This window comes from Pseudorasbora parva, chromosome 4, assembly GCF_024679245.1.
Source record: "Pseudorasbora parva isolate DD20220531a chromosome 4, ASM2467924v1, whole genome shotgun sequence".
In the NCBI taxonomy this organism is placed as follows: domain Eukaryota; kingdom Metazoa; phylum Chordata; class Actinopteri; order Cypriniformes; family Gobionidae; genus Pseudorasbora; species Pseudorasbora parva.
The window spans coordinates 42276295-42302203 of record NC_090175.1 but is presented as its reverse complement, the minus strand read 5'-3'; the positions used below and the strand labels follow the sequence as shown (position 1 = coordinate 42302203).

General features: G+C 39.0%; 1 protein-coding gene across 2 annotated transcripts in view; it reads right to left on the bottom strand.

The window, feature by feature from the left end:
• The window catches only part of mtnr1aa (melatonin receptor 1A a), a 72188-nt gene extending 70349 nt beyond the window's left edge, over positions 1–1839 (bottom strand). For both annotated transcript variants that reach the window (XM_067441865.1, XM_067441864.1), the window contains exon 1: positions 1450–1839. In XM_067441865.1, the coding sequence (XP_067297966.1) occupies positions 1450–1633 (184 nt within the window). In that variant the 5' untranslated portion in view covers positions 1634–1839. The remainder of the gene's footprint in view (positions 1–1449) is intronic.
• Positions 1840–25909: the final 24070 nt, after the last annotated feature.

Below are 25909 nucleotides of genomic sequence, written 5' to 3'. Positions count from 1 at the left end.
ATGGAAATTTGCTCTGAACAGTAGGCTAGTAGCACTTACAGATTATACATATAGATGTACATCTTCATGATGTTTAAAAATGTATTATGCACAATCATTGTAGTGGTTGTTTTAAAATAACTGGACTAAAAAACAAAACAAATATTAATATATTAGTCTAATTAATACCTGGAATTCAATTACTTGTTCTAAATGGTAAAAGGTCATCAATTACAAAGTTAACAAATATATAATAATAGCCAAATCTAGATGCATTTACATTTATGCATTTGGCAGACACTTTCATCCAAAGCGACTTATATTGCATTTTACATGTGTACCTTAAAATGCATTGATTATTTATGCAAGCATACACTAAATGAAGGGAGAATCACTAGACTGAGCAACCAGTATGATGTTATGTCCCTTGGTCCACGGTTCAATGAAGATGGCCCTTGGATCGCCTTCTGTGGGGTTCAAAACTGCCACTGACCAGATCCAATTTTTCATGTTTTTTTACCACAGTGCAATGCCACCCCCAGCTTTGGCATCTCACCAAAGATAAATTATGTAGAAATTATGACAAAGCATGAAGAAGCATTGCTAAAATCGCCTATCTTTCTGATACAGGCAAATGGTTTTGAAAATAAAATATATAATAACTTTATGTAAGACATGGTCTGAAAGGCACTCACATTTGATGAAGACTAGACAACGTGCAGTAGGATTATTTCTGAAATCACATCTAGATGTTTTGCAGTCGCACACTCGAAATCCCACTCTACCATGATATTATGACTTGTCTTATTAAAGCCACCTCCCAGCTTCATTTTAATATAGTATTATTAATGGCAGAATTCATCCAAAAGCATAACGTCCATTGGAATGGACAATGAATGGGTTGAAGCATATCTCTAGAATTTATAGACCAAACATGCATTAGTGTCCATGTTACATTTAAAGTCATAGCATTTTTTAAGTGTGTTTACAAGTTGCTCAATAATATTAAGTGGCACATTTGCATACAACACGAACACTGGAATGTAGACTAGTGTGGAATTAACACAAACATAGCGTTTTATTTGCTAAACATTATCTAATTGTGATGGTATTCATGTTGGACATGATGGCACTTTTGCAAACAGCCGTGCGTAAAAACACGCACACATTTAGTTTAAAGAGATTTGGTAGCATTTGAAACACAATCTTAAGTATATCAGTGAGCGGAAAGACGAAATGCGGGTTACACGGAATAAAACCGGCGAGTCGATTTGATGGAAACATGAAACGTGCGACGGCGCGCGCATATCATAAATAGGTGCGCGCTCCTCTTTCTGAATCCTGCCTGTCAGTGGTGTATCGTTTTCTGTCTCCATCCTCCGAAACATCACATTTTCAGTTAATGTGACATAAATGTGACAAGCGTGTCAAACGTGAATGCACCTGTGCTAGCTCGCGCGAGCAACTCACCTGCGTTCCTAAGTTTCTTGTTTCTGTAGACGGAGAAAATCACCAGCAGGTTTCCTAAAATATCCACCACTATAGTGAATATGAGGAAACACCCGAGAGTAGTAGTGACCCAGGGCGGCCGGTGAAGTGCTTGCTCGCTAGGGTCCAGTGCAGAGCTGTTCAGAGAACTCCCATTCATAAACATTGTATATCTTCATGAAACTTTTCTCAATCAACAAAATAAACCGTGCCGTTCAGATGACGCGCGTCTTTCCGGTGGGATCTCATCTCTTCGTAAGGTCTGGATAAGTTGTGCGCCCCGGACAACTTTCCTCGGTTCTCTCGTCGGGGCTTTCGTGTGTCGGGGTCTGCACTTTTATGGCTATGTGTGCACCCATCACAATGTTGGTACATGACATCCACAGGCAACTTCAAAGCTCCAGTGAACATGTGATTAACTGCAGAGTTGTGTGTGTTGCCACCATGTGGTCGACATTGGTAGTGTTGCTTCATTCAACCGTTTCATCGTGGGGTTTTATAATGAGCCCTCTTCCATCCCATCATTCATTATTATTTATCCGCCCTCAAAGAAGCTTTATCCAGATTTTCATTCAGGAAAATGTAGGTTATACGTGATGGAGTCTTTCAGACAGCTCTCGTAATACCATAATAATAATATTATTATTATTTGCACCGTTTTACATGTAATATTATATAAAATAATAAAATAAAATAATGCAGCTGTTAGTTTCAGTCCTCTATTTGATTGCCCAAGCATGCAGGGCAATTATACACATTGTTGTAGTCCTCTAATTTGATTGGCTGAGCTGAGCTGTGTTCCAGCAAGGTATATACAAAATATATTTTTTGCAGATTAATCTTTTAAAGGTAATAATAGAAAAGTTTGTTTGTGAATATAGTACTTGATATCTGGAAGGTCAAAATATACTTCGTGATCTTGCTTATAATTAACTTATAATTAATTGTGAAGTATTTTAAAGTGTAGGCTTCATGGGGTAAAACGCTCCTTTGATTTTATTTTCCTCTAAACCATTAGACGGCACAAAAACTTTCCTCAGCACTTTCCCAAAAATCCGCTTTTCAAGACGCACGTGGAAATTTGTCTGATCTTTGAGGCGATCACAGGAAGCAGCAAAAAATGATTCTGCACTCATTTGATCTAATATTGTTTTTGAACATTTTGTAGAAGTAGCAAATATGAAAATAAAATAATTGAATATAAAATAATCAAATATATTTAGAAACAAAGGTCTTGTTAATGTTTTTCAGTTTTGTTCAAGGTAATTGAAGCAACAGTTTTTCAATAATGGAAGAATATGCAAAAGTATGGTATTTGGGGTAAAAGGCCCCCCTGCTGTTAGGCACCATATTTAAAGGGTTAGTTCACCCAAAAAATGAAAATTCTGGCAATAATTACTTACCCTAATGTCATTCGACATGCACTCATAAGACCTCCGTTCATCTTCGGAACACAAATGAAGATATTTTTGTGGAAATCCGATGGCTCAGAAAGGCTTTCATTGACACCAATGTCATTTCCTCTCTAAAGACCCATAAAAGGCACTAAAGACGACGTTCCAAAGCCCATCTCACTACAGTGGCTCTTCAATAATTTTATGAAGTGACGACGAGCCCCCTTTTCAAATCATACATTTGAAAGATTTTTAAATAAAATAAACAACTTTTATGATTTATTTTCACATAAAATCTGTTGCTCCATAATTTTCAATACAAACATATATATTTTTCTGTATATCATACATTATAGAAGTATGAAAAGCATATTTTTCTCACACTGTAAAAAAATTCTGGGTAAAAAACAACCCAATGTTGGGTCAAATATGGACTAACCCAGCAATTGGGTTGTTTTAACCCAGTGATTGGGTTGTCTAAAGCAAATATTTAACCCAACCTCAGGGTTAAAACGACCCAATTGCTGGGTTAGTCCATATTTGACCCAACATTGGGTTAAAACAATCCAGCATTTTTTAGAGTGTAAGTTGTGCCTTTAGACCCATTGTATCCTACATGTTTTACTTTGTACTTTTGAAATAGACGTTTACATTCGTATAATAATAATAATAATAATAATAATAATAATAATAATAATAATAATAATAATAATAAAATAATAATAATAATAATAATCTCAATTGCCATTTATGAGTACTAATCATTTAAACTATGCTTTTAAAAACTCACATAAAGCTGACTTTACAATCTGCCTTCAAGTTTTCAAATAATTCAAATTATGTAAATGATAACACTCAATAAATAGAAAAAAGCCTATTTTCAGACGGATCTACACAACACAGTTTAATTAAAGGGGTCATGAACTGAGAAATCAAATTTTCCTTGAGCTTTTGGCATAAGAGGTCAAATATCCTGTCAGTTTCAGAACTGCAAACGTCCTTGTTAGTCCAATAAAAGCTTTTATTGACACCAGGCCCAGAAAACCAAAGTGAGGATCTTTGACGTCAAAAGGAGACAAGCACCGCTTCTGCAGAAGAAGACCAATGCCTACTTCATCACTGCCTGTTTAGCCCCGGTGTTAAACCAGATTGAGCTACCAAGCAATAAACATGCCTTTGAGGATTACAAATTATTGTGCAGTGAGTGGACTTGATAGAAATGAAAGATGTAAGTGTTTTCATTCTAATGCCTGATCTGAAATGTAATGATTAGTGTAGGTTAGAGTCAGATGTTCTTTGTCTGTGTCAGTAAATTAAACCAGTGACTAAACATGAACTTGCATTGTTTGTTTTAGGATAAAAATAATCTGTTATTTAACGTTGATTAAATTCTATAAAGAAAGCTGAAGCTGTGAAGAGAGTTTATCAGTGACTGAGTTCTGGACTCGCACCAAAACTCCCATTTTATTTAATGACTCTCTTAACTATGTCACGTTTGCACTGTTAGTGAAGATAAAAGCATTCGTTAGTGTGCACAAAAACTCAGTTGCAATGACAAGATCTTGCTTTCATGCGCTCAGCATGTTTCTGTGATCGGCTACAATGTTCATCTCTGCAACGTTTCATGTCATGATCTTAATATAGATCTAAATATAATGTCATAGATTTTAATATAATGCCATTCTAAATGTAATGCAACACTTTTCACGATAAGTTAACCATGAGAGCTGTAATAGTAACAATGTGCTAAAGTAATATTGTTTCAAATGGAAAGACGTTAGCCAATCACAGCAGTGGGCAGACTGACATCTCATAGCAGACACGTCCTTCAGACAGAGCGTTCAGATCAGAAGCTAAAATCAGGGTAGGAAAAATGTATTTTATTTGTACATTATGACATTTTTTGATGTGTACATCATAAAACAATAAAACAACAGATGACCCCTTTAAAGCAGCACTGGGTAACTTTTGCTCTCAGGGTCCCCCTACAGTTGGGAAAAAATAATGGGTAACACTTTGCAGTAAGGGTACATGAATTATCATGAATTCATGCATTAATTCATGCATGACTTATGCATTACTACATTTATTAATATCTCATGAATCATCAGGAACTAACAGGAATTCAACGTCTTTCATTCATGACTTCATGGATAAACAACGCCTTAATTAAAACATTAACTAAGGTGAGTAAATCATCATACATTATGGTTTATTACACATGATCATGATGTTTTCAGTGTTCACAAAAAACATTGATCTAATTCATGCATGTAAGACTACTTTTAATTATGTTTTATTATATTTATCGGAAGGAGCACATTCAAACAATTAACCTAATTAATTTGCTTTACTCTAGTTGTGTAATGTAAGTGAGACATTGTGAATTATTAAAGGAATATTCGAAAATCAACGTTACCTTATGCACAGGCTAGACCAGTAAGTTATATAAACTAATGTGATTAACTAAAGTTTTTTATTAATCATGATCTCTGAGTTAGGCATGTTCATGTCTTCTTCATAGTAGCCAGCAGGTAAATGGTCAGACCCCAAAACTGGCCACAGGCTCAGCACATAGCACATGAATTCTGTTGACATTATAATACAGTAGTCATCATTAACTAAGCATTACCTTCTCATGACTTCATCATGTTTGTGGCCCCTCAACTAAAGTGGTGACATGGTCCTCTGAAACAATGATGATTGATTGACTGATACACATATTTATTTTAGTGGAAATTCTGCCCTCAATTAAATTAAGTTTGTCCAATGAGTTGGTGTGTGTGTGTGTGTGTGTGTGTGTGTGTGTGTGTGTGTGTGTGTGTGTGTGTGTGTGTGTGTGTGTGTGTGTGTGTGTGTGTGTGTGTGCGTGTGCGTGTGCGTGTGCGTGCGTGTGCGTGTGCGTGTGCGCGCGTGTGTGCGCGTGTGTGCGCATGCGTGTAGGTGTGTGTGTTTGTGCGTGCGTGTGTACTGTATCTACTGTATCCTACCTCATCAGGCAATGGTTTGTCAGGAAATTTTTAACTATGGTACAGAAAAACTACTAGAGCTTCTTCCCCAGTAAAAAGGGCGAGAGCAAGAGGCAGAGGATTCCATAATGGCACTATACAGTCTCATCCCCTTTTGTGACTGTAACCTTAAAACATCTCAAGGAGTGCAGGCTGTCTCCTCGCCTTTAGTTCAAAAACGTGAGCTTGTGATGTCCCATCAGCACTTTACCCCCAGCAGAACTTAGATGCATCTACTGTTCAAGCAGTCTGTCTGCCTCCAGCCATTACGATGCAATTTTAATGCAGCGCTGAGCTCCTAATGGCTGTAGTCATAAAAGCAGTTAATTACTGTCTCTCACTCGCACTGACTCTCTCCCAACTTGTCAGATGGTCTAAAGGGAGACTTAACTGTGAAGGATTTTTACATTTCCAATGAATAGAATATGCGTTAATCTATGTGCTCCTGTAATGCGGAGCATGTTCCTAACGAGAAAGTGAAGAAGGAAACAAGAGATAAAATGTTGTTGGGCAATGTATGTAGAGATACATACATGGAAATGGCATTACCGTTTCAAACATCTGTCTCATTGTACTTTAAGATTGTATGTTTGAAAGCCTCTAAAGTTAATGGGAAGAAAGAAAGTCATATAAGTTTGGAATGGCATGAGGTTGAGTAAATGATGCCAGAATTTTTACTTTGGGGTGAAGTATTCCCAAATGAACAGATTCATTTAACCTGCAACAATTTTTATCATCTTATAAAAAATGTGATATAACAATTCAACATTAAAGGAAGTGTACGTAAGATTGTGGCCAAAACTGGAACTGCAATCACTTTCAAATGACGGTGGAGCAGTGTATCCCCCTCCCCCTCCTTCTGACTGGAGGTTGCCAGATTGGCTGCAGGATCAGCAGGAACGTTTGTAGAGCTGTCAACATCAACATCAGTCGAGTGCTGTAACAACAACTTTAAAATGACAATATCCTGGCCTGTTGTCAGTGATATAAGTATTTGAAATTAACATGATTTCTTAATGTCTAGTGACATATCAGGGCCATTTTATGATTCATTGAAATACATTTCTTATATACAGTTCCTTTAAATAAAAAATTGACAATTCCCTCTCTCTCTCCTTCCTCTCTCTCTCTCTCTCTCTCTCTCTCTCTCTCTCTCTCTCTCTCTCTCTCTCTCTGTATGAAATACTGGCAATGAGAAAGTGTCTTACACTTCTAGGGGCCCTAAGAAAAACTAAAGGTTTAACAGAAAATATTCTCGAGAATACAACAATGGGACTATAATGTGATTCTTCCAGAACTTTAATAGATGGTATGCATTGACGTCACTTTCTGCCGGAACACGCCCCCTCAGCCGGGGCTGGGTTGCAGAAGAGCTGCTGCGTGACTGCAGTTAATATAGGAACACGCGAGTAGAGCAAATGATTATCAGTTAAAACTAAAGGTTGAGCATGATATAGTGGTCTTTACAACTTACCAAAGATTCAGTGATCCATGGATAATGACACGCAGCCAGGAGTCATGTTTTCCTGACATTTGTACGAGCCTGATTTCGACATGAATATATATAACTGTCAGCCATGACATTTTTCGAGTGAATCCCACATGTATATGTGAATGGGTCAGTGTATTGAAGCGTGTATGTGGTTGCTTGTCAAGAATGGAAAACAAAGGTTTTATTCAAATTCTCAATATATTATAAACCTAAAGATTAATAATGATGTCACCCTTTATAATTACTAAAAGTTGTCATTTATTCAATAAACATAATCTCACAAAGTTCCGCTATATTAATAAGTGAAGCTTGTATACAATATCTCTTATTTTCACAATGTCTACACTTGTTATGCTTGTTAACTGAACTCAGCACCTGGACAGACACTGAGCGGTGAGTGAGTGGATTCCAAATTCAACACCTGTGATTGGCCACATTTCTCACCGAAGCCAAAATACGTTGGAAATTTACTAATTGGTTAAGTAATGTGGTTATGGGTTTTGAATTAATTTTGGATTAGTTAATATTGTATTAACTTATTCAATTCAATTTAATGATTACTTAATCTATTATTCATGTAGAATCTTCATTAGTTGCTGATGCAGTAATCATTAATAAATGGGTTAGTTCACCATTAGTAATACCTTTAAGGACAACTCCGGCGAATTTTTAAGTTTATCTTGATCTTTATATCTTTGTGAGTACAGTCCACAGAAAAAAAAACAACCGGATTGGTGCTTGTGTAACAGAGGCCAGCTAGTAGTAGTTGCTGTGCGAGTAAACCTCACTCCTCTGACCTCAAGAGACGCTCTAGCGACTGACGCTAGAGGTTGCAGCCTTTAGCCTCCTTGTTAGGGTGTCCGACTCTCATGCCGATGGACCCGGGTTTGAGTCCCGGTCCGATCAGTAGGGGTAACATTGGTGCCGTGACCCGGATGGGAGTGAGGTTTAGGGGGGTGAGTGTAACAGAGGCCAGCTAGTAGTAGTTGCTGTGCGAGTAAACCTCACTCCTCTGACCTCAAGAGACACTCTAGCGACTGATGCTAGAGGTTGCAGCCTTTAGCCTCCTTGTTAGAGTGTCCCGACTCTTATGCCGATGGACCCGGGTTCGAGTCCCGGTCCGAAAAGTAGGGGTTACACTTGCAACACAGAGCTGTTACAATTAATGCCCAGAGCCCCCACTCAGCTAAAACGGCAGCTTTGGGGGCATGCACGTAAAGGGTGTCTTTGGGCCTCTTAACAGACACAAAATGCAATTAAAATGTCTGTCCAAATATGAACAGGTCCCTCACAAGACAACGAGATGCGTATTTAAGAGTGTTTAAATTCACCTGTTTTAGACAGCTAGCTGTATCTCGCGCTTAAGTCTCGTGGGGACTCAGCGGTAGCCGGAAAAAAAGGCTGGCCAGTTGGGAAGAGCATTGTGATTATCTTTCCTCAAACCGGGTGTACCCAAATAGAAGGCTTGATGCCTTCCTGCCTTGAAATGCGTCTTCCGAAGGGAGCATTTTCCAGGTTTCGGACGCAGCCAAGGAAGCTACAGGCATGTGCGTTTTATCAGGGTTGAAGCTAAACTCTACAGGACTGAGGCTCTCCAGGACCTCCCCATGGTTATTTAAACCTGTAACCATCCCACGTATCAATCTATGATCTCACAATCCTTTCTCACATGAGTTGTTTACTATTTGCGAAAGGAACAGTTTTCCTTTCCAATGTTCCTGACATTATTTAAATAAGTTGGACTTCAATAAATGTTAACCGATGATTTTAAGTAAATTAACTTTCAACTTCAGACACATCCTACTTTTTTCTTAGCAATAGGGGAAGGTTATATTAATACTGTACTGGAAACCTATTACTATTCCTTCATCAACACATTTTTAATAAACATTTCATGTATAGATTTTATTGTTTTATAGATTTTATTTAAATATAAAAATCTGTTGAAAAAATAACAAAAAATAATAAAAGATTAATAAAAATGTGATATTCAAAAATAAAATAAAATGTCTATATTTAATGTGCAACAATGATTTATATAATTTTTTACAAAAATAAAGACTACTACAGCCAAGGATGTATACGCCAAAATGAGTTTTTGCGTGCATATGATACGCACTTTACGGTGTATTATACGTATGAACCACCCACCCTACCACCCCCATCCTACCCAAGAGCGTATCATTTGCACACCATAAAATGCGTATCATATGCACGCGAAAAACTGCGTAGCATTTGCACGCCAAAACTAATTTTGACGTATCCATTCTACGAGATTTCACACTCATACTATTGATACACATTACCAAGAGATCGTGTTACACTAAAAAGGTTTAACAAATCTAAATACTTGCTTACCAAGGAGCCAAAAGTATCAGTGAAGAGACTGAAGTGAAATATGATACATGTATGAAGAAAATTTTATGTTTAGTTGAAATCAATTTCCAAACATGAAAAAATTAATCTTCTCCTGTAATGCCAGTGTGTTAGATAGTTAAAGAAACAATTTATATTCTTAATGTTTCTATTAGAATCTAAGCTTCTGTTATTGTTTCTCTGTAAAGTTATAAGAATGTTTTCAATTGTTTGTAAGAGAGCAATATTTTGATGACTAATAGTGTTTCTATGAATGTCTCTTTTATTTTCATCTCTAAAACAGACCATGTGGAAGACAGCAAGACAGCCCTGTGAACTCTAAAGCCTTTACCCACCTGTCACAGCCACAGGACATCACCCCTGTGTGTGTGTGTGTGTGTGTGTGTGTGTGTGTGTGTGTGTGTGTGTGTGTGTGTGTGTGTGTGTGTGTGTGTGTGTGTGTGTGTGTGTGTGTGTGTGTGTGTGTGTGTGTGTGTGTGTGTGTGTGTGTGTGTGTGTGTGTGTGTGTGTGAGAGAGAGTCTTCAGGAGAAACCCATGAGAGTCATGAATCAGAACTATATTAATAACTAATGACATACCTTATGCTCAAAACCACAAGACGATAAAATAATCTGATTTGAGCCTCACTCCAGATTAAATATTAGATTCAACTCCACACATGCAAACATCTAAACTAGTGCCATTATCACTAATCAGGAGCTGCTGTTGTTGATTTTTGACCTCCAATTTAGTTCTGATCATTGCAACACACTAAATTTTGCCATCTGAAGAATGACTGGCATCAGAATGATAACACATTTAGGGCAGCGTCAATGTACTATGAATACAAAGATTTTGATGTTTAATACAAAAAACAATTTGATTAAAGAATGATATTTGCACAAACACATTTTGACAAGAAATGAAAACATCAAAATTACCTTTTCTCTCTACACTTCTACACTTTTATCTGGTCTCTACAACTATGATGCAATGTCGCCCTCTCCTGTATATCACATGACAGTACACCCCATTCAGTGGACTGTAAAATGAATCGCTTTCGAAGCAGCCGAGTTGAAAGTGTGGACGTGAGGCAGAAGGTGAGGAAAAATTTAAAAAGAGAGAGTTGTGTCACTCCTTAGTGGATTTGAAAATGTCAAAACACATGGCTACATCTACAGATTAACACAATTTTCAAGTTCAAGGGGTAGTTTACCCAAAAATGAAAATGCTGTCATTAATTACTTATGTCGTTCGACACCTGTAAGACCTTTGTTTATCTTCAGAACTCAAATGAAGATATTTCTGTTGAAATCCGATGGCTCAGAAAAGCCTCTATTGGGCACAATGTCATTTCCTCTCTCAAGACACCATAAAATCCACAAAAGACGTTAAAAAGTCCACCACACTACAGTTGAATCGGCGGTTCCAATCAGCAGTTTAGCGGTTTGACACGTGGTGTTTTTAAATAGGCCATCGCTACAATATATGTCCTTATTTAGTTGTTGTTGTTTTTTTGCACATAAAAACTTTTCTGGCCACTTCATGAAATTATTGTAGAGTCACTGTTGTGAGATGGACTTTTTAACAACATCTTTACGCTCTAAAAATGGCTGGGTTAAAAACAACCCAAATGGCAACCCAGCGCTGGGTAAATATTGGACAGAACACATGCTGGGTTAAATGAACCCAGTGGCATTTTAACCCAGCAGGCTGGGCTGTTGAGAAAACCCAAAATGTAGTCAATTTTTTACCATTAATGGATTTGCTATTCTGGGTTATTCTTAAAAAATCTCCTGTGCATTAGCCTACTGTACAGACAATCACGAAAGAACAAATGAAGAATGCATGTTTAGACTGTTAAAACAATCATTTTTATTGCTTGACAAATGGTACAACACACAAATGTGTTAAAATTGGCTACAATGACAACTACAAACCTAATATATTCTGTCAATTTATTCACGTTTAAATCAAACTTTTATTTTGACGGGTTGCCGTGACTTTTGAGTCTCTGTGTTCATGATATGACACGTGCCCCCGTCATTTACACAGAGACGCAAAACATGGAAGAGTAATATTTAAATAGTATTTAATATTAATATACACAGACACTGGTATATTCGGCTACAGTCTAAAGCCCTGCGTGACGCGACTGAACGCAGCTGCGGGACCGAATATAGTCTACTTGTGATTCGATGCTATACAGATAGGCTATCGTCACATTTTTAACATTTCAGTATGTAATTGGTACCGAAGTACCGGTACTTGTGACATGATGGTTCTGTGTAATCACAAACTGTAATCTATCGTCTCAAATGCCTAACGTTACCTAAACTAACACGAGTCCGTGTTGCATCGGATTCTGAGGTAAAACTTTTGTCGTCTTAACGTCATGTAAGCTTAAGAATTGTTGCCGCGAAGAAGGAAAAAAACTATAATAATGCTAATTAAAATGATTATTAATGAAAATATATGAACTTATCTTAAAATATCTGCAGCCAGTGGCTTTGCCTTTTGAATTGTCCTTTCAAAATGACAGTTTGGGAGCGAATTTAAACGAATCAAGGCAGGAAGCACGTGAAACAACCAAGCGCTGGGTAGAATCAACCAAGCCTTGCGACCCAGCAGGTTTAACCCAACGACTGGAAATTTGAAACTACCCAATGGTGTTTAAAATGTGATCTAATAAACCAACAAAAATTATCCAACAGTCTTAACCCAGCATTTTGGGTTAAAAAATAACCCAGCATTATTTAGAGTGTAGTAGCTACCTTTTATGGGTCTTGAGAGAAATTACATTGTGGCCACCGGAGGCCTTTCTGAGCCCTCGGATTACAACAAAAATGATCTTAATTTGTGTTTCAAAGATGAACGGAGGGCTTGCTGGTGTCGAACGACATGAGGGTCAGTAATTAATGACAGAATTTTTGGGTGAACTAACCCTTTGAGAGAAACCTATATGCTCTTGTACATCATACCAGTAGGCCCTACGTGAAATTTGCGTTGATGCCAACTTGCCAAAGAAAAAAATGGCTGTTGATGTTGCCACAGATACTTGTATTGCGTCCCAATTCGCCTACTTATACTACGTCCTAAAAGTATGTACTCTTTTTGTGAAGAAGAAGTATATACTTTTGAGTGTGTAGCAGAAAAGTATGCAAGCTTTGGGACATACTACTTCGCCATCTTTAACGGACTCTGTTGCTTATTTACGTGCATCATGTCACCGTTTAACTGCCCTGTCAATCATCGTCAGATTCGTCACAGTTCAAATCCTCCACATTCAGTTTAATCTCCAACCGTATCGGAGAGAAATGCAGCCGCTCGTTGATCTGCCATGTATGGGTCTTTAATGCAGAGACCCTCCTCATGTGTTTGCAGTTTAAATATAATGATGCATTTAAAAGTTAATGGCCAAACGTGTCATTACAAAAGTTCACAATGCTGCTGCAGGTGAAATATAATGTGGACAACACTGAATAAATAGATTTTTGTCAGGTTAAATATTGATAGTTGGTCACTCAAACCCCTTTATCTAAACTTTTCTACTTAAACGTCAGACTCGCACATCCGTCATGTTTGTAGTTTTTTAACGCTTTTTATCCGCGTTTGTAGTTCTAATCGAATCCTCGTCCAACTCGCAATGGTTTGTGGGCAATATCAGCCATTAGAGTGCCAATCGATCCATACTTCGAATTTGGACCGGAAATAGTAAACCATCCGGGAATCTTTGGATTACTCTTTTCAACATACTACGATTTGTTACATACTAATTCTATTTTCGAATGCTATTTAGCATGGATAGTATGCGAATTGGGACGCAGGGCTTATCACATTAATTACTGACATGATGTGTGAACTCAGCAATATCATTAGATTTTGACCTAATACAAAAAGAATAGTTCTGTTATCACAGCGCACAGGGAACACCCCTGGTGAGACGCAGGAGGAGCTAGGCCCGGAATCAAATCACAGCACCCAGAACCTCTGAGTGACACAGGCCCCAAACCCATGCAGAACATCAGAACATCAGCGGGTAAAATGGCCCCAAGCAAACAAGGAGAAGGAGTGGCTCCAGTTTGACGAAGACGTCGATACCATCTTGGAGGCGCTGACCGAAGCCTCCTGACAATGACTACCATCATCATCAGCCTAGCAGCTGAGAGATTTGTACTGGATGAGAAGAAAGTAGTGAACCTCCCTTACACTATGAACAACAGGGCGCACAAAATCCACCAGCTTAAGCAAGAGTTGAAGAGTCTGAGGAGGAGGTTCAAGGAGGCGAGGGAGGAAGAGAGGGGTCCTCTAGCAGAGTTGCGTGCCACCCTTCGTAAGAAGCTAATGACTCTGAGGAGAGCGGAGTGGCACAGGAGGAGGAGGAAAGAGAGGGCCAGGAAGCGGGCTGCCTTCATAGCGAATCCCTTTGGGTTCACAAAGCAGCTACTTGGCAAGAAGCGGAGTGGCCGGCTCACCTAATCCAAAGTTGAGATCAATCGTCACCTCAGAGACACCTTCTGTGACAGATCCAGGGAACAAGATCTGGGCCACTGCCAGCACCTGATTGATCCACCTGCACCAACTCTGGACTTTGACGGAAAGGAGCCCAGCTGGAAGGAGATCCAGGAGGTGATCAAAACGGCCAGAGCAAGTTCAGTCCCAGGACCGAGTGGGGTACCTTACAAGGTTTATAAGAAATGCTACTCCACAGGCTCTGGAAGATACTGAAGGTCATATAGAGGAGGGGAAAGGTTGCTCAGCAGTGGCGGTTTGCAGAAGGGGTGTGGATTCCAAAGGAGGAAGAGTCAAAGACCATCGACCAGTTCAGAAACATCTCGCTGCTCAGTGTTGAGGGCAAGATATTCTTCAGCATTGTTGCTAGGCGGCTGACCGACTACCTCCTGAGGAACTCGTACATCGACACTTCTGTCCAGAAAGGAGGGATCCCAAAGGTGCCGGGTGTCTGGAGCAGGGATGGAAATTAACTTTTTTTTACAAGAAAAACCTTTTTTTACTTAACAAGAAAGTGGCTGGTAAAAACATTGAGTGGCTGGTAGATTTTGAAATCCACCAGCCACAGTGGCCGGTGGATTTCAAAATCTACCAGCCACTCAATGTTTTTACCAGCCACTTTCTTGTTTTTACCGACAATGTGTAACTGCACGTGAAAATTAATACTACAAGCTCTACAATACTTAAGCTGTTTATTTAAACTCAAATCTCAATGAAATACTGACATTTTTTCACTCTTATACACACACAAACCATGAACTGATATACATTTCATTAAATGAGTAGGGCTCTATGTTCTCTCTCTCTTTTTTTTTTTTTTTACCTGGATGTGGCATTTGGATGATTCTTTTATGGCTTCCAGTTTTAGGTTTTTAGTACCAACAATGAAACTACTAGTTTTGGCATCTCCTGAAGCGTGTTGACGACATACCGAGCAGAACATTGTCAGTAGGGATGCACCGAAAAAAAAATTATTGGCTGAAACCGAAGCACTAAAAGAAATTATGCCAATTATCCTTTGCATTTATGTATAATGCTATGACTGAGTAACTTTACTAAAAATCAAGGCATTGCAATTGCATTAATTAATATTAAAGTTTCAAATAATAAATCAATTACAAATTATGCAAATATTTATTTAGCACATTGCAACATCAAACAGTATAAAATAAAATTCAAAGTAAAATGTTTAACTTGATCTCACTCATGTGTACATTAAATAATAATGTACAGGTCTACTAGCCTACAGAAATGTAATAAAGTAATCAAATGTAAAATAACTGCATATTTAACTGTTTAAATGAAAGATTATTCCTTATTAAACTTACAAAAGCTATTCAATCAAGAGCAGTGAGTGATGTCCTTATCGTTTGTTTGACATTAAACATAGCAGTAAAAGCTACTGCTCCTTTAAGACCTAATAGAGGGATATGCGTCATCTTTCACGACTGTATAAAGTTCACTTAAGGCATATTCAGACTATGTCTGCTAGAATTCTCATCAAGATGAACATGTTGGCATACTTTTTGTGTGAGTTTGTCCGTTTAAGCACAAGACTTGAAAGAGAACTCAATATTTGCGCGCTGTGAGACGGGTGCGCGCTTCCGGATGACAGTGACGGATCTTCTCTCAGTGCGCGCGAGTTATTATGGTTATTATCCGCGTCTTCTGGCACTACATCCGGGTAATGACGGCGAAAACGACTGGTCATATTCGGATACGGCCGCACTCGCATTCACTGAACACAGTTTATAAACAGGGGAAACAGTATGTTATTTTTATTTACCCGCCATGGTGGCCGGTAGGTGAAGCGAGTTTACCCGCCACAACGCAAAATCACCCGCATTTGGCTGGTGGCGGGTGCTAATTTCCATCCCTGGTCTGGAGCACACAGGCGTGGTCACACTGCTGATCAGGGAAGCCCGGGAGAATAAGGGAGACCTGGTGGTGCTGTGGTTGGACCTTACAAACGCCTATGGGTCCATACCCCACAAACTGGTTGAGGAGGCCTTGCGCTGGCACCACATCCCAGACAAGTTTAGAGACCTCATTCTGGATTACTATGGCAGTTTCAGTCTCAGAGTCTCTGCGGGGTCTACAACATCAGACTGGCACAGGCTTGAGAAGGGAATTATCACTGGATGCACAATTTCAGTGATATTATTTGCACTCGCCATGAATATGCTGGTAAAGTCTACAGAGGTCCAGTGCAGAGGTCCCCTCACCAAGTCGGGTATTCGCCAGCCGCCCAATTAGGGCTTTTATGGATGACCTGACGGTGACAACACCACACGTCCCAGGGGGCAGGTGGATCTTGAAGGGCTTGGAAGAGATGATATCCTGGGTGCGCATGTGCTTCAAGCCAGCAAAGTCTAGAGCTCTGGTGTTGAAGAAAGGAAAGGTTTCCAACAAGTTCAGCTTTACACTCGGCAAGACCCAGATAACATCAATCACTGAGAAACCAGTGAAGAGCTTGGGAAAGGTGTTCGACTGCAGCCTGAAGGACACCGCAGCAATCCATGCAACCAACATTGAACTGGAGTGCTGGCTGACTGCAGTAGACAAGTCCCACGGATTCTCTGGCCCCTCCTGATTTATGAGGTCCCAATCTCTACCATCGAGGGCTTTGAGAGGAGAGTCAGCAGGTTTCTACGGAAGTGGCTGGGCCTACCTCGACGCCTGAGCAGCATTGCTTTGTATGACCAGAACAATAAGTTGAAGCTCCCCATCAGCGGCCTGAGTGAGGAGTTAAAGGCGGGCCAGGCCAGGGAGATGCTGCAATACAGAGAGTCTCTAGACCCGATGGTCTCCCAGGCTGGGATCGAGTTGAGGACAGGGCAGAAGTGGAGGGCAGTAGAGGCGGTGGATGAGGCTACAGCACAGGGCATTGATAGGAGCAGTGACTCATGGAAGAGATGGTCTGGGCAGCGGCACAACACCTCGCTACAATAAGGCACAGGGGAAGGACAGGAGATCACTGGTGCAGCAAGAGGTGCGGGTAGCAGTAGAGGAGGAGTGGGCCAGCAGGATGGTTGGAATGCGGCAGTAGGGACCCTGGACAAGATGGGAGAATGCAGTGGACCATAGTCACATGGGCGAAGCTGTGGAAAGCAGAACCCCATCGCCTACGGTTCCTGATCCAGGCTGTCATAGGGCCATTAAGGAGGTCACAGAGTAAGCAGAAGTTGCCTCAAGGTGGCTGTGGATAAAGAGAGGAGAACCATGGGTGGGGTAGGGCGACCAGGACACAAGCTGGGGCCTGATCAACCCCGGCTGGGTCGCCTGGGTGAGAGTGTATGATGCTTGAAAGACCCGAAACACTCCGTGACCCCAGGTAACATCACTGATGATGTGTCCAGGGTGCATCAAGGTGATGTATGTGATAAGTTACTGCCATAAAAAGGATTTGCAAAGTATTTTTCAATTATGCAATATAGGTTAATGTCTCACAAAACTGTAATATTTTTCAGACCAAGTCAATATTTTATACCAAAGAACAATATTTTAAAGTAAATTATTTTGTTTTATATATAAAATGTTTGTAAGGGTACTGCTTTCGAATCTTTTGAAGTATAAAACAGCTAATAACATACTAGTAAAATAGTACAGACTAATAGCTAAAAACATACACCCAAACCTTAACCTAAACCCACCCTTTATATAAAATGTCAATTTACTTTTATTTACTTTGTTTATTTTTCATAATAAACAAACAGGATGACTTATGGCATCTGGTGATCATTTCATTACACAATGCTGCTATGCACAATGCACAATTTACGAGTTCACCATTACATATCGGTCTGTCTGACGTACATGTAAAGCAACCAGTCACAGTTTTTTTGTTCCGTGTCATATTTAGGAGTGTTAAAATGTAATGTCAATGTATCTACAAATCCAGTGTGTAATTGTCCAGTTTTTACAGTGTGTAAAACTTTTGGATGTATTTTAAAGAGTTTATGCTGCAAACTTTACATACTTCATATACTTCAAAAAATCCAGAGTTGAGTTGATCCTGATAAGCACTCATTCAGTTTTTCAGTTTGGCATTTATTTGAGGATTATTTGTTCAACCATCATAGAGTGAAGGTTTATCCTTTCCACATGTTTCTAAGTATTGTTGATTTTAAAGATTTTAAACCATTCAAATGCAAGAAGCAGCGAAAGAGAACTTTCTTCGGTTTTGTGTCACATTGTGCTTGGACAGACACATACACATAGAATTATGCAACACATTCTCACACCCAACTCGTCACATATGGACGCTTGACCCGGACCCCTTGTCGTCACTTTTCAACGAACTGGGCGTACCTTTATCGTCAATTTTCGACGTGCAGGGTAGCCCGATAGACTTCTATAGAACTCTGAAGCATGGTCAAGTGCCTTCCGCGTCACAATTAAGATGCAAAAAGTACCCCAAGGCGTCATGTTTCGACGCGCTGGGTGTTCCATTCATTTCAGTGAGAAACCCAACCCCATCCCATCCCATCCCTAAACCTACCCATTTGTGTGAAAATGATATAAAACACAGTATATAACATACGTCTGCATCCACGAGTTATTCAAAAAGTTAAATAATCCAAGTTTTCCGAGGCCAAACGCTTGATTTGTATGAAGAAAATCCCCAAAAGCGATCAGCATCTCCATCCGCCGAAGATCATGAACACATCAAATTTTAAATATTGCCGCCCGTTACGTCAGATTTCATAGTAAAATTGCATTGGCTCTTATATGTCTTGTGACCAATTGCGTCATTACGTCAGCATTGATTGTAAAATGTTTTAGATTGCGTCATGCTTTTATAAACGCAGATAATTAAATGCGTCTGTTTATGACGCCAAAGGTTTATAATGAATGGAGCACCCATCGTGTCGAAAATTGAAGATAAAGGTACGCCCAGTTCGTTGAAAAGTGACGACAAGGGTTCCGGGTCAAGCGTCCATATGTGACGAGTTGGGTGTGAGAACGTGTTGAATTATGCCCCGTCTTGGCAAGTATTCTAATAAACACAGTTGATTATGACTAAGTGTACACAAACAATTGAAAAAGAAATCAGAGGTCTATCTCAAGTGCCACGATGAGTGTCCCAGGAGCGCTCGTCAGGACAGTAGTCCTTCCAGTCGATGAGGTACTCCAGGGATCCCGACGTCATGAGTCAAGGATAGCTGGAACCCTGTAGATGGCTTCCTTGTCAGCGATTTCAGGAGGAGGAGGTACCTCTTCGTCACCAAAGACAGGTTCAGAGTGAGGTTTCTGGAGGGATACATAGAAGGATACGGTATAGATATGGTAGTAGGTGGAAGATTTACCCTGTAGGTGACCTCGTTGAGCTGCCTCTGCACTGTGAATGGACCTATGTACAGGTTACTCTGATTATGGCAAGACAGACGCAGGCGCAGACGGAGGTCTTGCATCGAGAAACACACATTCTGGCCTTGTGTCTCCATACTACCTGTTGGAAATACACATGAGCTGAGTGCCATACTCTTTCGCTTCGCTGGAACCAGTGGTTGACAGCTGGATCCTCAGACGGCTCATCTGACCAGGAAAATAACAGGTTGGTATCCTAGGATTCACTGGAATGGGGTGAGCCCTGTAGTAAATTGCCTCAAGGAGTTCTGGGCATACTCGCCCCAAAGAAGGAATTGGCTCCAGCTGTCCTGGTACTGGTTGTATTAGGCACTCAGGTACCTCCCAATCTCTTGAATCTTCCACTCAGACTGGCCATTTGTTTCAGGGTGATAACCGGAGGAGAGGCCTATGTAAACTCCCAGCAACTTTAAGAAAGCCTTTCAGACATGAGAGATAAATTGGGGACCATGGTCCGATACGATGAGGAAAGTCGAAGTGACAGAACACGTCTTGAAATATGGCTGAGCTGAGTCCAAGAGAGGCAGACGATAGTTTTATGGTACATAGAGGAGCCCCTCTGTACCTACCGGCAGAGCATATTTGGAGTAATTTGCTCATCGATGGACCAGTGGATCGGACTAACAATCATGGCAGGAGAGAGAATGGATTCTAAACTAGGATCTTCAGGATAACGTTGATGAAGGTGTGACAGGACATTAGCCCTACAGTTCTTATCCCCAGGATTGATTTGAGACAGTGAAGTAAAATCTGATGAAGAATAAAGCCCCCGGCCTTGGGGTGGGATCAGTCTCTTTGCTTTACATAGATCATCAGGATTCCTATATATGATAAGTGATTACCTCAAAAGGGCCAGTGTCTCCATTCCTCCAGAGTTAGCTTAATGCCAAGGAGCTCTCGATTGCTGATGTCATAGTTTTGCTCCGCCAAGGACAGCTTCTTGGAATAGAAGGCACATGGATGGAGTCATGGAGGATCAGCCTGCCACTGTGATAGATCCCTGTAGAATGGGGTGAAGTCACACCTGATCTATAAAAGACAGCACCTGAGTTAAATATATAAGTCACAGCAAAGGGCCTGAATACTTAGGACCATGTAATATTTCAGTTTTTCTTTTTTAATAAATCTGCAAAAATGTCAACAATTCTGTGTTTTTCTGTCAATATGGGGTGCTGTGTGTACATTAATAAGAAAAAAAATTAACTTAATGATTTTAGTAAATGGCTGCAATATAACAAAGAGGGAAAAATGTAAGGGGGTCTGAATACTTTCCGTACCCACTGTGTGTGTGTGTGTATATATATATGTATATATATATATATATATATATATATATATATATATGTATATATATATATATATATATATATATATATATATATATATATATATATATATATATATATATATATATATATGTATATATATATATATATATATATATATATATATATATATATATATATATATGTATATATATATATATATATATGTATATATATATATATATATATATATATAATAGCAGTACAATGTACAAAATAATAGCAGTACAATGTGACTAACCAGAATAATCAAGGTTTTTAGTATATTTTTTATTGCTACGTGGCAAACAAGTTACCAGTAGGTTCAGTAGATTGTCAGAAAACAAATGAGACCCAGCATTCATGATATGCACGCTCTTAAGGCTGTGCAATTGGGCAATTAGTTGAAAGGGGTGTGTTCAAAAAAATAGCAGTGTCTACCTTTGACTGTACAAACTCAAAACTATTTTGTACAAACATTTTTTTTTTTCTGGGATTTAGCAATCCTGTGAATCACTAAACTAATATTTAGTTGTATGACCACAGTTTTTTAAAACTGCTTGACATCTGTGTGGCATGGAGTCAACCAACTTGTGGCACCTCTCAGCTGTTATTCCACTCCATGATTCTTTAACAACATTCCACAATTCATTCACATTTCTTGGTTTTGCTTCAGAAACAGCATTTTTGATATCACCCCACAAGTTCTCAATTGGATTAAGGTCTGGAGATTGGGCTGGCCACTCCATAACATTAATTTTGTTGGTTTGTAACCAAGACTTTGCCCGTTTACTAGTGTGTTTCGGGTCATTGTCTTGTTGAAACAACCGTTTCAAGGGCATGTCCTCTTCAGCATAGGGCAACATGACCTCTTCAAGTATTTTAACATATGCAAACTGATCCATGATCCCTGGTATGCGATAAATAGGCCCAACACCATAGTAGGAGAAACATGCCCATATCATGATGCTTGCACCTCCATGCTTCACTGTCTTCACTGTGTACTGTGGCTTGAATTCAGAGTTTGGGGGTCGTCTCACAAACTGCCTGTGGCCCTTGGACCCAAAAAGAACAATTTTACTCTCATCAGTCCACAAAATGTTCCTCCATTTCTCTTTAGGCCAGTTGATGTGTTCTTTGGCAAATTGTAACCTCTTCTGCACATGCATTTTTTTTTTACAGAGGGACTTTGCGGGGGATTCTTGAAAATAGATTAGCTTCACACAGACGTCTTCTAACTGTCACAGGACTTACAGGTAACTCCAGACTGTGTTTGATCATCCTGGAGGTGATCATTGGCTGAGCCTTTGCCATTCTGGTTATTCTTCTATCCATTTTGATGGTTGTCTTCCGTTTTCTTCCACGTCTCTCTGGTTTTGCTCTCCATTTTAAGGCATTGGAGATCATTTTAGCTGAACAGCCTATCATTTTTTGCACCTCTTTATAGGTTTTCCCCTCTCTAATCAACTTTTTAATCAAAGTACGCTGTTCTTCTGAACAATGTCTTGAACGACCCATTTTCCTCAGCTTTCAAATGCATGTTCAACAAGTGTTGGCTTCATCCTTAAATAGGGGCCACCTGATTCACACCTGTTTCTTCACAAAATTGATGACCTCAGTGATTGAATGCCACACTGCTATTTTTTTGAACACACCCCTTTCAACTAATTCAACTAATTGCCCAATTGCACAGCCTTAAGAGCGTGCATATCATGAATGCTGGGTCTCATTTGTTTTCTGAGAATCTACTGAACCTACTGGTAACTTGTTTGCCACGTAGAAAAAAAAAAATATACGAAAAACCTTGATTATTCTGGTTAGTCACATTGTACTGCTATTATTTTGAACAATACTGTATATATATATATACAGTCCTCATTTACATTTACATCTGCATTATTATTATTATGCAAGTTATTTGGCAAATGCTTTTTTTCCTGAGCATAAATGAAAGTGTTTTATGCTTCTGCTGCCCAGCATCCCAAGAAAATAGTATGGCTGTTAGCCAGACTGATGAGTAGAAGTGAATTCATATTGAGTGCGAGGATGGTAATGAGTGGATGTGTAGGTTTGAAGTTGTTAAGAATCTTTAGTATTTCATTAAAGACATTTTTTTGTTTCACTGCTAGAGGTCGCTTATTCAAAACACAAAGGCGTAGCTTGTTGACTCCGTGAATGAATGATGGGAGTGTGGAATCATGGGAGTAGTCATCTTACGCTCCACAATCGTTTGAAAGCAGTAATCTGACGGGACTCATGCTGAAATCATGTTCATGGGTGAGCTAATGTATTCAAATTTGTGTTTACATTAATGTGGTATTAAGCAGGGCAGGGCTGAGAGTCTGATACTTTTCACGTTGCTGTTTTATGTTCTTATATAAACAGTTGGCCCACCTTTTGCAGCGATAGCCTAATAGCTTCAACTCAACCCATTATTTCACAAATTGTAGAAGCGTCTGCATGCCTAGGTGCTTGATTGTATACATGTGGCCATGGAAGTGAATGGGACACCTGAATTCAATTTGATTTGGAATTTGATTTTTTCAATTCAATTGTGCTTTTGGCATAGGCCCTGTCACAAATGGCACATTTCAGTCTTGTGGACTTACAATGGCAGCTACGTGCGCGTGTCCATTAAGTCTGCATCGTACATCATGAGGTGAAAAAACAGATGCCATGTTGGTTATGCACAGCATTAATATTTATATTTGTCTATTCCCAATGGACAAAATTAAGTCCCACCTTTTGTCGTTTTTTTTTTACTCTGGTATCGTCTACGTCACAATAGGGAATAAAATACTACCACAACTTACATTTTATGCAAACTATAATAAATATGAAAATGTGTGAATGTCATTACATAGTATTGACTGAAATGAATGCATCAACTTGTGGTATTAAATAAGTAAATGAGTGAATGGTTTCACTGAGTGGGCCTCAAAAAACACTTTTAGTGGGTAGGAAATGTTAAAGAACTGCTATGTTCTGTTAACAGACCACCAGGGGGCAGTACAAGACCCTGTACAATTTCAAATGTATACATTTGAGAGTGAACTGGGTGTATATTCTAACTAAATTTTATTAAGACAGACACACACCCCAATTACATCAGCTTGACATTACACTGCTTCAGGCAATGTCCCTTAACTCTCAACATGAGTCACTATAAGGAAATTCAAATGTTATCAAAAAATAACATTACTGCCCGATTACAGCTGCTCGAAACTAATATGCTCTGGGAACATATGTCTCTGGGAAAAATAAAGAGACCACTTAACATGGATTTCTCAATGTTAACTGGTATCTTAATTTTTTCCAGAGCTGTACATTGTAAAAAATATTGTTGGTTTAACTTAAAAAAAGTAAGTAACCTGGTTGCCTTAAAATGTTGAGTTTATTGAAATTAAAATTTGAGTTGACACAATGAAGAAAATTGGTTAAATAAATAGAAACCACATAAAACATTTGATAAATCATGAAAATAGCACACCTTATCATGTTTCACTGCGCATCACAAATATACGCAATTACCCAATATGGTTCTTTTAATAATATTTGAATAAAGGTTATGATTCTCAAAAATGTTTCTAATTTCTAATTTCCATGACCTCAAAATGTTAAGGCAACCAGCTAACTTATTTTTAAAATATTATTTTACAGTGTAGCTGCAAAAGCCTTTAAAGCCTGACTTCTTTTGATTTCATTGACTTAGTAAATCATGGTCTAATTTAAAAAACCCTAACCCTTTAAATGGTTAGTTCACCCCAGCGCTTCCCGTGTTGTGATTGGACAGCAGCTTAGCGCACTTTGCCCGGAAAGGTCCCGCTGAATGCACGCTCTCCTCCACGTGGGAGAGTAACGAGACCACGCCCCTTTTTTTCGTGTATTTTTGGGCGGAGGGTTAGTCAACAAACGGTTCTAGTGACGTCATTACAGCAGGAAGTGCAGTGGTGTAGTCCAAACCAGCCGTTCGCTGTAGGCTTTGAAAGGGAACTTCTGTTAAATAAAATATCTCGCTTGGCATTGAACTTTGAGCTTTATAATTTTACAGGTATTATTTATGCTCTAACAGCAACATTTCACACTAACCAAAGTTTGCAAGATGGAATCACGAAGAACGGGACCTTTAAGATATTTTATATTTAATCTGAGAGTGTATGCAAGTGTATGCACACTATACTGTCCATGTCCAGAAAGTGAATAAAAACATCATCAAAGTAGTCCATGTGTGACATCAGTTAGTTCATTAGAATCTCTTGAAGCATCGAAAATACATTTTGGTCCAAAAATAACAAAAACTACGACTTTATTCAGCAATACTCAAATAAAGATTCAAACGGTTGTGAATCAGTGAATTGATCAATGATTTGGATCGCCAGTGTCACATAATTTCAGCAGTTTGACACGCGATCCGAATCATTGATCGATTCACTGATTCACAACCGTTTGAATCTTTATTTGAGGATTGAACACAAACGCGGAAGAGAAGACAATGCTGAAAAAAAAATTTTTGGACCAAAATGTATTTTCGATGCTTCAAGAGATTCTAATGAACTAACTGATGTCACATATGGACTACTCTGATGATGTTTTTATTCCCTTTCTGGACATGGACAGTATAGTGTGCATACACTTGCATACCCTCTTGGATTTCTTAAACTGTGTTCTGAAAATGAACGGAGGTCTTACGGGTGTGGAACGGCATTAGGGCGAGTCATTAATGACATCAATCATTTTTGGGTGAACTAACTCTTTAAATGGTTAGTAACTCTTTAAATGCATCTCTCTAGTTATTATAGTTTATAAAGTTAAAATATAGATATTTTTTCTTACACAAACGTGCCTTTTCTCTTAAAAAAGCATTTACAGTTATATCATTTACATGTTAATAAAATTAGCTGCTTTTCTTTTTATATTTTCAGTTTTTAGTTTTCTACTTTAATTAAGTTTTTATGATGTATATATGATGACAATTTTTGGGTGAACAAACCCTTTAAGCCCTCCTT